The sequence below is a fragment of the Patagioenas fasciata genome, chromosome Z (genome assembly GCF_037038585.1).
Source record: "Patagioenas fasciata isolate bPatFas1 chromosome Z, bPatFas1.hap1, whole genome shotgun sequence".
NCBI classification, from domain to species: domain Eukaryota; kingdom Metazoa; phylum Chordata; class Aves; order Columbiformes; family Columbidae; genus Patagioenas; species Patagioenas fasciata.
Window position 1 is genome coordinate 48,423,431 of NC_092560.1, and position 12,054 is coordinate 48,435,484.

General features: G+C 39.6%; 1 protein-coding gene across 3 annotated transcripts in view; it reads left to right on the forward strand.

Annotated features, from left to right (window-relative positions):
• CAMK4 (calcium/calmodulin dependent protein kinase IV) overlaps positions 1–12,054 on the forward strand; it is a 175,076-nt gene that overhangs the window by 93,465 nt on the left and 69,557 nt on the right. For 2 of the 3 annotated variants that reach the window (XM_071802044.1, XM_065861261.2), the window contains 2 exons: positions 935–997; positions 1,673–1,755. The exons of the other annotated variant lie outside the window; for it this stretch is intronic. In XM_071802044.1, the coding sequence (XP_071658145.1) occupies positions 935–997; positions 1,673–1,755 (146 nt within the window). The remainder of the gene's footprint in view (positions 1–934; positions 998–1,672; positions 1,756–12,054) is intronic. 3 annotated transcript variants of the gene reach the window in all.

Genomic DNA, 12,054 nt, shown 5'->3' on the forward strand with positions numbered 1-12,054 from the left:
GACTTAACTTGCTGATTCTCGTTGATTTCATAATCCCTGAGCTGAAGAGTGCTATAGAAGAAATACGTTTATAATGGTCACCAGTGTAGGATTTCTCTAGGATTTTTGAGAATATTTACAAACCAGATAGTTTCTTCATAAGTGTATCAATTACCATAGCAACATAAATGCATGTATAATTTGCTTACAAGTATTTTCATTTATTTGCTTAAACATTCAAGTACTGGGAGAGCTGCAGTTGTCTTTCCTGAATGAAGCACTTCCTAGGTCTGCATTTCTTGTGAGAAAAGACTGGTGTCCCCCAGCAGGACATAGGTTGTGCCTGGATTTTTAGAGACTGCAATTTGGGAAGGCGAGGGCTAATTCTCTCAGACGTTTAACCAAACAGATAGTCTTTTGCATTAATAGACCGTTCTGTTTGATGTGTCTGAAGAAGTGAAACTTAAATCTGATACTGTGTCTGTGGCTGGATGTGTTTGACCTCTGCATCACTTTTTTTTGTTCTAAGCAGTGTGTTACACTGCTTTGATGTGCACATCCTGTGTGTGAAACCTTTTTCCAGTACACCTGCTGAAGAACATGGCATAAACTCAAACAACATAAGTAGTGATATACAAGGGCAGAACTTGAGTAAAAATAGGAATTTTATCACATTTTTCAGATTTCTTTCCTATAATACACTTCTTGTGTAACTTATACATGTTGATTTGTAATCATTTTGCTAGATGCAGATGTTTTTCTGTTATAGTATCTGTTTCATGTTAAAGGAAGATTACCCCTCACAGTGTATTTGACTTGTGTGTATCACATTGACTTCTTCTCCCAGAACATCTCAAAGTGCTGTTCATAGACATTTTCCTGTGATGCAGTTAAAAGTTTCTATGGTGAACACAAAAATATTTTTTTCATTTTTTCCCTCCCCACTTTTAACCAGGTAGACAAGAAAATTGTCCGCACAGAAATTGGAGTTCTTCTTCGCCTTTCGCATCCAAACATTGTAAGTTTAGCCTTATTCTTTCACTCCACATTTGTTTCTTTAGTTGTTTGTTGTTGTTTGATTTTTTGTTTTGTTTTTGTTTGGTGTGGGGGTGGTTCGTTGGTTGAGAAATGACTGTTGTACTTCACCTATATGGACTTGGGAGAGTCCTGGACTAAAGCTTTTGGTTCTCCTCATGAGCACGTTAGCAGCTCCTTAGGAAAGACTATTGAATTGTACCTACACTTAAAAAAAAATTATTGATGTTCTGACAGAGTTGAGCGAGAACCTATTAAAAAAAAAAAAATAAATGAAAGGGGAAGTTGGTGTGGTCAGTCCTTGGAAGGTGGAGAAGGTCTTACATTCAGTTGCTCTAAAAGATTGCCAGACAGGTCTTGACAAGCACTAATGAAAGCAGCCTCTTAAACTCCTGAAGTATGAGGAGTATGAAAATAACAATTAACTAAAGAAAAAAAGGAATGCAAAGGAGATCAAACTAGCAAAAAAAACCAAAAATCAAAAAGAGCAGAGACAGGAGAGAACATGCACAACAACTTGCTCAACTGCAAGGTAAATGAGGCACCAGCTGGTACCATCCTCTGTTTTATTGACTGTGGTCTGTTTTCTGCTGTTGGGCCTGTGATATGCTCAGCAAGACAAATAAGCAAAATGAATCTTTTTTGTTTCTTTTACCAGATAAAACTGAAGGAGATATTTGAGACTCCTACAGAAATCAGTCTTGTTCTGGAATTGGTTACAGGTGGAGAACTGTTTGACAGGTAAGCTGTCTGTGTGCACCTCACTTGGTACCTTCCCTGGGATGTTACAGTGCAGGTTTATTCTCTGCATATATTCCCAGTGTTAGTAATTACTGGAATTATTGCATCAGCATATAGTTTATTATCATGAGTAAATATATGCAGGAGTTAGCTTAAAAACGTGTTTGGAAATGTGATTATCATGAGATTTTTTTTTGGAAAGGATACATGAGTTGAAAGTAGAGGAAATTTTCAGTGAATTCTAAAGAGCGCACACTATTGAAAGAAAGTGCTCAGCAGGTGCAGAGCATCCGGGTGTGCTAGAACAGACAGAAGGCCGGAAGAACTGACAAAATTGTATGGAAAGGTCATAATAAAATATGGTAGGTCACAATCAGCCTGCCAGGAGAATAGGGTTATGCCAGATAAAAATTTCATAAGCAGAGTAACAATGAAATCCTCTTTGGTATTCATTGTATTTAGAACTCACACAGAATAACAGAGTGTTATGGATTGGCAGGCACCTCAAGAGATCATCTAGTCCAATCCGCCTGCCAGAGCAGGAACACCTAGATGAGGTTAGAGGTGGGTTTTGAATGTCTCCAGAAAAGGAGACTCTACAACCTCCCTGGGCAGCCTGTTCCAGTGTTCTGTTATCCTCATTGTGAAAAAGTTTCTTCTCAAATTTAAGTGGAACCTCTTGTTCCAGTTTGAACCCGTTACCCCTTGTCCTACCATTGGTTGTCACCGAGAAGAGCCTGGCTCCATCCTCGTGACACTCACCCTTTATATATTTGTAAACATTAATAAGGTCACCCCTCAGTCTCCTCCAAGCTAAAGAGACCCAGCTCCCTCAGCCTTTCCTCATAAGGCAAATGCTCCACTCCCTTCATCATCTTCATGGCTCCGCGCTGGACTCTCTCCAGCAGTTCCCTGTCCTTCTTGAACTGAGGGGCCCAGAAGTGGACACAATATTCCAGATGTGGTCTCACCAGGGCAGAGTAGAGGGAGAGGAGAACCTCTCTCCACCTACTAACCATCTCCCTTCTAATACACCCCAGGATGCCAATGGCCTTCTTGGCCACAAGGGTACAGTGCTGGCTCATGGTCATCCTGTTGTCCACCAAGACCCTCAGGTCCCTTTACCCTACACTGCTCTCCAACAGGTCGTTCCCCAACTTATACTGGAACCTGGGGTTGTTCCTGCCCAGATGCAAGACTCTACACTTGCCCTTGTTATATTTCATTAAATTTTTCCCTACCCAACTCTCCAGCCTGTCCATGTCTCGCTGGATGGCAGCACAGCCTTCTCGTGTGTCAGCCACTCCTCCCAGCTTCGTGTCATCAGCAAACCTGCTGACAGTGCACTCTATTCCCTCATCCAAGTCATTGATGAATGTATTGAATAGTACTGGTCCCAGTACTGACCCTTGAGGCAATCCACTAGATACAGGCCTCCAAATAGACTCTGCCTCATTGACCATGACTCTCTGGCTTCTTTCCTTCAGCCAGTTCACAGTCCACCTCACTACACAGTCATGCAGACTGCACTCCTTCAGTTCAGCTGTAAGGATGCTGTGGGAGACTCTGTCAAATGCTCTGTTTTTGTTACAAAGGTTCTGCAATATGACTATTGCGTTTGCTCATGAGGGTGCACATGCTTTTGGTGTAGGTGCATATGCATAAAGCAAAATAATTTTGTAATATATTTTACTGGTAGGGATTTGGTTTTTTAGAACAAGAGAGGATAGGAAAAGCTTTTGATGCTGACTTGGGTAAAGCAGTTAGGTCACTAGCATTGATGATTTATAGCTCATGTGAGGACAGGTTATTTGATCTTCCTTTTTCTGTAACTAAAGTTTAGTATTTTAGAAGACTGTTATACAAACGCACATCAAAGATTCAGAATGAAAGTATCTTTGACTTGAGAAAACAAAAGCATACTATTTTTTGTACCATGGTCATATATAAAACCTTCAAATGAACTATTTCTGAACAATAACAATAAAAGTGGGTCCCCCTGTAACATCTTTAATTAGACAGATGAAAGGTGCATACACTCCCAGTACTCAGCCAAAACAACCAGGGGAAACGTGCTGCTGCAAGTTAAGCAACCAGTGAGAACCCAGTCCTGAGCTAGAGAGGATCCTGTGCAAGATGCTTTACCCTTCATGTAGCCCTCTATAAATTCATGCAGTTTCACTTTGGGTGGTTTTCAGGACGGCTGGATACTCTATAGAAATCTTTGGTGAGAAGTGTTTACAAAGGGAAAACACAAATATGCAGTGAAATGGTTGGTTCCTGAGCAGCAACCATCTGTGTGGTAGCAGAACTGAAGATGAAAGACCCTGTGGGATCCAGTGTGGGGAATTGCATTATCTGATGAAATTAGGATTTAATATTAAGGCATTTTCAACATCTTTCATCTGCACTCATCACTGATGATGAGATTTGAGCTATCGGATTATCTTGCCCAAAAAATTGTATGCTTAATCCAGTAGTGTGGCTGGGACAAGCTGTCTGTCATTTCCTGATGAGAAGCCGTTTAGTCACTTCCTAGAATTGCGGTGCCCCCTTGTGATGCTATGAATGAGCACTAATACCGTGGAGGTCTTCTAAATTCAGCATCTTCCTTTTCTCCGTGTACAACAGAACTGGAAACTTTGGCAATAGAGTCCTCCCTGATTTGGAAAAAAAAAAAAAAAAACAAAACAATGAAACGAAAAACATAATAAACTATTTTCAGTTTTTAAGTTAGTAATAGGAGTATTACTTCACTCTTCAGCCTTAAACTAAAATAATTTAAATAGGCAGCTGAGATATCTGGACTAGTCACTCCAATTAAGCATTAGCTGCCCCTTTCCTCTCTTTCAGCTGGGCTGAAGGATTTACACATGCATTGTGCTTTACAATGGCTGCTCTCTGAGTTTTAGGGAGGGGAAATTTAGCTTTCTGCCTTAGAGCAGACTTCCCCTCTTGTGCTTAATCCTTTCAATCCATACATCTTTTTATCATGCATGAAGGCAATGTCCTGACTTACAGAGAGGCCTTGTGCACTCTTTCCTCTGTGCTTCCATGACTCCTGTCCCAGGAGAAAGCAAAACGACCCTGGAAAAATCTCCTGCTGGGTAGTGTGGTTGTGTCAGGTGTGGAGGGAGAGCTGTGATGCTGTCTTGAGATACACCCCATGGTTGTCCTCAAGACAAGATCCTGTAGAGAGAGCATGTGGGCAAGCAGGACTCCAATGTGACCAGTGTGTGAAGAACCTTATATGTTCAGAGCACAGCTACATGACTTTGTAAACCACGCTCCACAGGCAGCAAAGCAATTTTTGTGCTCTGGAGGAGTTATGCTTATGCCTCTTTCAAAATAGCTGTCAGCAAATGATACAACTAGATGTGTGACACAGACACATCTGCTCTCCTTACTGTAAACATCTCCATTGCTGTTACTGCTTATGCTGATAATATGCTGGTACTTTTTATATCAACTGTTTTATTGCTCTAGTTTTCTGCTGTCTGAGATGTCCACTTTTGAATAGTATCTGAGCTGCAGAGTGAGTTCTTTCATGTACATGTTCCCCTCATGAAGAAAATTTTACAAATACCCAACATCCAATTAGTTTTCTAGAAGCCTGTTAGCATTGCTGATGTGCTGGTTTCACACCACTCTAACATAAAAGTTCTGGGTAATAAAATTATTCACTTCCTTCACTGTATTTAATATTTCTATCAAATAATCCCCATTATTACTAAAATCAACTTCCATTATGACAGTTTTTCAGTTGTGTTACCCAAAAGGAGATAAATTCAAACAAAAGTATCATTTGAGTTAATGCAGCTGAAATAAGCTCTTTATTAACTGATATTCTAGTTCTTTCTAGTTCCAGTGCTGGAACATAGGTCTTTGACATTTGCTTGGCCCTTCTCTTCCATTACTGCATGTTTAAAACAGACGTGCGTGGTTGAAGTGCATGCAAACCAGCCGTGTTTTGCAGCACAAAATGTCTACTCTACTTTAACCTCATTTTAGGCAGAATACTTGCAGGTTGATAAGAACAGTTAGACTCTCTCTTTTTTCAGCTTCAAATGATACTGTCTATACATTCTCCTTGTCTGTACTTCGGCCTCTTGACCACAAACTCTTCTGTTTCTTTCTTCTTATTAAGGGTACCAAACATTGTCTAAAAATATTGCTTACAGCTGACAGTTTGTTGAGTCGCTTCTGCTTCAAATTTCCCTCTGAAATACAGATTCAAGCTACTATGATATTCTTTCGTGGAACATAAAGTAACAAAGAAATTAATTACTTGTTCCAAAGAACTTGACTTTTTAAGAGATGTGGGAATGATTACCTCTCACAGACAAATTTCCTGAAGCCTTCCAGGCTTCAGGCACACCTTTCCCTGCTTGGGGAAATTAGAATGCTAAGGAACATCAAAAAGAATCAAGGAATTAATCAGTCCTAAAATTGAGGTCTTTTATAAACTAATGACAGAGTAGCATCTTTTGTTTGTTTCTGAGCTCTGATTTCATTGTGTGGTGGCAGTCTGTCTTCTGCACAGGGATCAGAGTAGTCCTTTGGACTCTATTTCACATGAGCAAGTTACAGTCCCCTCACTCAGGACTGGGGGGGAAAGAAAAAAAAAAGTCTGACTTGACTACAGTAATTATGCTCTATTTTCTGAAATCAGAAGACAACACACAAATTAGCTCTGGGAAAAAGTGCTCCCTGATGTTACAATAGCTCATTTAGTGTCTCCTGATTTCAGCTGCAGTAATGATAAAAAACAATGATGTAAGAATAAATAAAGAATTGTGCGTTAATGCTCATTTGTAGCCTTTCCAATGTAATTTAGTATTTCCTTCCTGTACAGAGTTGTAATAATGCCCTTACAATTTTTTTGTGGTCAGTGCCTTATCTTCTGTTACTGGACAAAATTACTCTAAGTCAGTATCTACCAACTACATTATTCTCTTCAGAATGAGAAATACAAATGATTTTTTGTAAATGTTTGTGCATAGGACACTACTTACAGTGTGATCAATTAGGTGAAACACTAGGTTCCAGAGAAAATAAACTTGCAGCTTTATAAATTACTAAATGACTCCAGCAATGATGATGGTACAATTATAATACTGTCTGGCTTCCTGCTACTCTTTAAATGGGAACTGATGTGACATTAAATTCACCTAGTTCTTAACTCCACTGTGGAAGGCTTTTCAATTCAAACAAATTAATTTAAAATGTCCTCTTGCCTTTTGTTGTTGTTACTTGAGATAACTTTTCAGGAATTGTTAGCATGGGTGTATCCTAGTTGGGACCAGCCTGTATGTTGCTAGCCTACTGTGGGAACTGGGCAAGCCTTTTGGAGCTAGGACACATCAGTCCCTGTTAAGCTCTTTAGCGTGTTATGTATTCTTAATACCAAGACTTCTTGTGATCAGAACATCTCTGACGTATGTTTTCTTGTTGTTTGTTTTTGGTTTGTTGTTTTTTTTTTTTTCCGTGGCCTCCCTGCTGTGATATAGATACACATGGTCTGGATGCCAGGCAAACTAGGAGAGATACTTCTGTTAAATTAAATAGGAAGCTGTTCAAGCCTTAACTGATCTCCTGAATTATCAACAAATGTAGCTTTCGTATTTTTTTGAAATGCAGAGAGGTTTTAACAGCCCTGTGCAGGTGACAAGTTGAGGTATATATACCTACAGCCTATATAGCTGTAGCCAACATGTATGTGTGCAATCTGACTGACTTGAAAGCTAATGATGTGTCTTCTGTGTCTTAATTCAACACCTTCCTTGAAATTATAAAATCAGTTAGGATGTGAGTGCTTTGTACATTTTGTCTCTCATTGCTTTTTCTATGTACATCATGATAAGAGTATAAAGGGAAACCAGAATATTTTAGGAAGAAATATAGTTATCCTAAATATTTGGATCCCCAAAATGCTTGTCCTAAATGATAGTTAAATTGTTGTTTGTTTGTTTGTTTTTTATGAAAGCCTGAAAAGTGAATCTTTTTCAAACAATGTACTTCTCAGTTCAACACTGAACTTCAGCTGCTGCAGTAAGTAATATATCACACATTCATGCACTGTAAGAGGTGCCAAGGCCACCAAAGGAGGACTGGAACAGGTGAACGCAAAATAATCCTGAGCTGAATAATAATAATGATGTGAATAAGCTTGTGAATTGTGACATAGAGGCATATAAGCACAACATATGTTATGCAAGCAGTGCCCAGTTTCAGAATTTGATGTCCATTTGTTTCATTCTTGAAGGGAAGTAAGCAATGTACCAGAGTGAGTTCCAGGGCAATGTGTTTAAATTGTCCTGGCAGGTACATCTGTGCTGGTTTGGCATAAAGGGCTGGCTGTCCACCTTAGCTCAGACAGTATCCTTCAACCATCCTTGGGGATTCATGGTCTTGAGTTTTGTTTCTTAAACACCTCTGTTATCTTCTTATGTGGGCTATACTAGTGACTCTTTGGTCTGGTACAATAATTGGAATCAGATTCAATGTTAGGAAAAACTTTCTTCCTGCAAATTTGGCCTGAATCTGTATGCCTTGTCCCCAGCAGATAGAGAGAAGGTGAGTACTACTTAGTTTATGGCAAACTTTCAAGCAATGGAGGACTGCAGAAGACTGTATATTCACAGTCCCTGTAAACTTTCATCCCTGGTCAAGGTTTTTCTGTCTCAATTACTGTTCATTGAACTTCCTTCAAGTTCCCACATCTATCTTATAATGTGGTACCCTTAGCTATACAAAGAAATCCAATGGAAGCCTCACCGGTTCTTGTCAGAGTGTCTTCATTAGTATCTTCAGTGCTGCTCCTTCCCCCTCTCCAGGCCGCTGCCTCCTTTGCAAGCTGCCAGTGATGCTTCTCTTTGCCCCCTCCCCTGTTGCTCACCAGACAGGAGCTGTGAAATGCTGAAATAATTCAGTTTGTTGCATTGCCTCACACAGTCATTTACACAGAAACAATTGTTTGAGAGAGAAGTTTGAGCTGCTAGTTCATGAGCACTGTGGTTTCACATCATCTAGAAATAAGGACTATTATTTTTAAAAAAAATCTGCTAAAATTAAGCTCCTGAAAGATGAAGCTGTCTTTCTGAGAATGATGGGCACAGGACTGTTCTTATTAATTTCACTGCAGACACATGGGTGATAGCTACTTTTGAACGTAAGACCATTTACTCAATCTTACCCAGGCTTTTAGTGTATAATTCCTGATTTTCCTACAAGATTCCTCTAGTTCTGTGAGCATTGTAGGGATACTGAGTAGGAAGAAAAAATAAAGTTAAAGAGGGGAAAAGAAACCCTGGTATGAGATAAAAGAAGTATGCAATCTTTCTCTAAATTCTCCTGCATGATGCATTTATCAGAAGCTGCCTCTTACTTAATAACGGTGGATGGGATATAGTTTCCCTGAATGACTGCAATGCTGCATTTCATTTCTGAACAAGGTATTGAAGAAAAACGTTTAGTTTGTTTGACTTTGATTCAGATCCAAACCCATTTCTGTATTTCCTATTATCCTTCTTCAGATCATGGGCAGGCAGTTTGAGCCATTAGTAACAGCTAGTTTGCAGTGAATTATGAAAATGATTGTAAAATAAGGGAGACTCATCAAACTGAGTCAGAGTTACTTTTTAATATTTATTACTCTTCAGTGCTGTATTATGGAAATACGTAAATATTTAGAGAGAAATCTTTCTTTTTGACTAAATAAATGCATCAAAGCAACAAGGATTTGGAATGACCTCATTACAGGTATGACCCAATAGATCTGTGAATCAATAATTTATTGAGAAAGTGTTCCTCATGGAAACCTTTTTGCTGTTGAATAGAGTGGTATTTTCTTTTCGTCTTCCTGCTAATTTTCAGTCTCACTTTACCATGTAGAAATCTTTTAATTTCATTTTAATGAAATGTAAGAATTTACATAAGAATTAAGTGAATGTGCACAGAAAAAAATCTCTACAACAACCAAGGAATTTTAGGTAGATTAACATTTATTATTTAGAACCAAATATTTTAAAAAATTGTTAGCACATCCTGGCATTGGAACAGATCTTGTGTTTATGTAGGCCAGTGTCTTACCTGAGACTATACATGATTTTACAGGATGCAGCCCACAGGTACATTGTGGTATAAGAGTTTTGGAGAAAAGCTAGCTAGAGGCAGAGTGAAAATGACCCTAAAAAGAGTGATGGCTTTTTTTGATACTGCGATTTTATAAAGGATGATCTAAAAAGCAAATACAGATATGGCATGTAGAAAAAACAAACAAACAAACAAACAAAAATGTTGGCAACTGATAAAGTAATTAAAGATTTTACCATTTTGGGGGGCTGTATGTTGCAAATTTTAGAGTAACTGTTTAGATTTATTAACATAAAACTAAGTGCACTTACCACTCTGAGGTAAGGAAAGCAAGAAACAGACTTTATGTGCTCAGATTTAAGGCAAGGCTGGAGGATGGATAGGGTGGCCTATGTGGGAGGGAAGCAGAGAAGTAAAGCTAAGAATAGGAGAACTAGTCCATTTAGAGTGTAGGGGAGGAAACAGTAAGTTTGTTAAAGTGGGTAGGGTAAGATTTCAAATTCTCTAGATCACAAGGAATCATGAGAACAGCTTGTGTTTAAAATTGCAGGAATAGTCATTGCTGTGGATTCCCATACCCTAGAAAAACAAAAAGGAGAGTTCAATTTCAGGGTCAGGGAGAGACGTGGTTAAGTTCCCATTTCTTCTGTCATGTGGTTCCTCTTCCATGTTGCTTTTTCCACCCACTAGCCAGGCACTCTCAATTACAAGTTTGAGGAGCTGTTATAGCACAAGACTTGGAGTGGCTCTGCAGACTGTGCTGCCCAGGGAAGGATGTACAACCCCTCCTTAATCTTAGCTGAGAGGTCTCACTGCCAGGGCACCTGCCAGTGCTGACCAAGAATTTAAGATACTGGTAGTCTTGCATGAGGAAGTGTGTGCCATCAGTGACTATTCTAGTCTGGCACTAGATAAGTCCTCTGCTTGTTTAAGGCAGGTTGCTGGGTGCTCTTGGTTGTTTTCTTTTACCACTGCATGTGTGGAGGCACTGTTTCTCTTGCTGGATTTGCAAAGATCTGGCCCTTGGTTTTGTTAGTCATTGAAAAATCAAACACAATGCCTAGTCCTTCTGTGATGAAACACTTGTTAGTTTTTGTAGGTGGTTGATTGTTTCCACTTATTGCCTAACATGCTTGTCATAACTCACCAGATACATGTATTCCAGTCAACTGTAAATTTGTATATCAATATAATTTTAATACTGCTCTGAAAATTGATTCTAAAATGACTCATTGGGATTCCCCATCTCTTTCCTCATTGATTTTCAGATCAAATATGTTTAGTTTGACAGGACTATGCTAATCCTTTTTTTTTTCCTACCAGTAATAAAGTGTCTGCAGAGCAAGTGTGGCCAGAAAACTTGCAGTACTTGCAGGGAACAGAAATACTAGAAAGGCTGTCTGGAAGTTGGCAAACCTTACTGCAAATTATGAAAAAACTTGAATTCATACATATGTTTTATGGTGACGTGGAAGCTGCCAAATTTCAACTGCCTGCTGTGTATAAGAGGGCATGCATCACGAGAAATATATTATACCTTTTCCACAGACTTGCTGGGCAGTGTGACGCTGAGGGTGGTTTTGCTCAGTACGATATTTGTTACACCTCCTTCACCTGGTAGCACAAGGCTTTTCCACTTCTGAGCTTCAGCAGCAGCTGAGAGGGCATTATCATTGCTTTAGTGGGGTGGCCATGGGCTGTGAGTCGGGGCCACGGTGGGGGTGGGCTCTGCTGGGTGACTGGAGTCTGCAGGCAGGCTTGGGTGTGCCACGGCACCATGGGGAGTGGGGCTGTTCCCAAGGGGCATCTCCATCTCCAGCAGTAGTGGGGAGGAGGAATGAGGGACCTTTAGGAAACACTTCCCTGCTGCTTTTTATAGAAAGAGCTGGATTTGTCTTCAATATCTTCACATATACAAGATTAAAACAGGTGGTCTGTAGGAGATCTGTAGCTTACTGTCCATCAGTACGTACTGTGTTAGATGTGGGTCTCACTGTCTACAAGTGTAAACAATGGAATCAGCATATTTCAAGAAATGTGTACACGCAAGCAGGAAAAGTGATTCTACAAAAATGTGATTAGAATATGAGTCATTTCTTTCATCAACATGGCATTTTTTCTTGCTCGAGAATGTCATCTTCAATTTGAAGTGGTCTTGAATTTCCTGGTTGGTTGCGACACCAAATTCAGAGCTTTTCCAAGGTG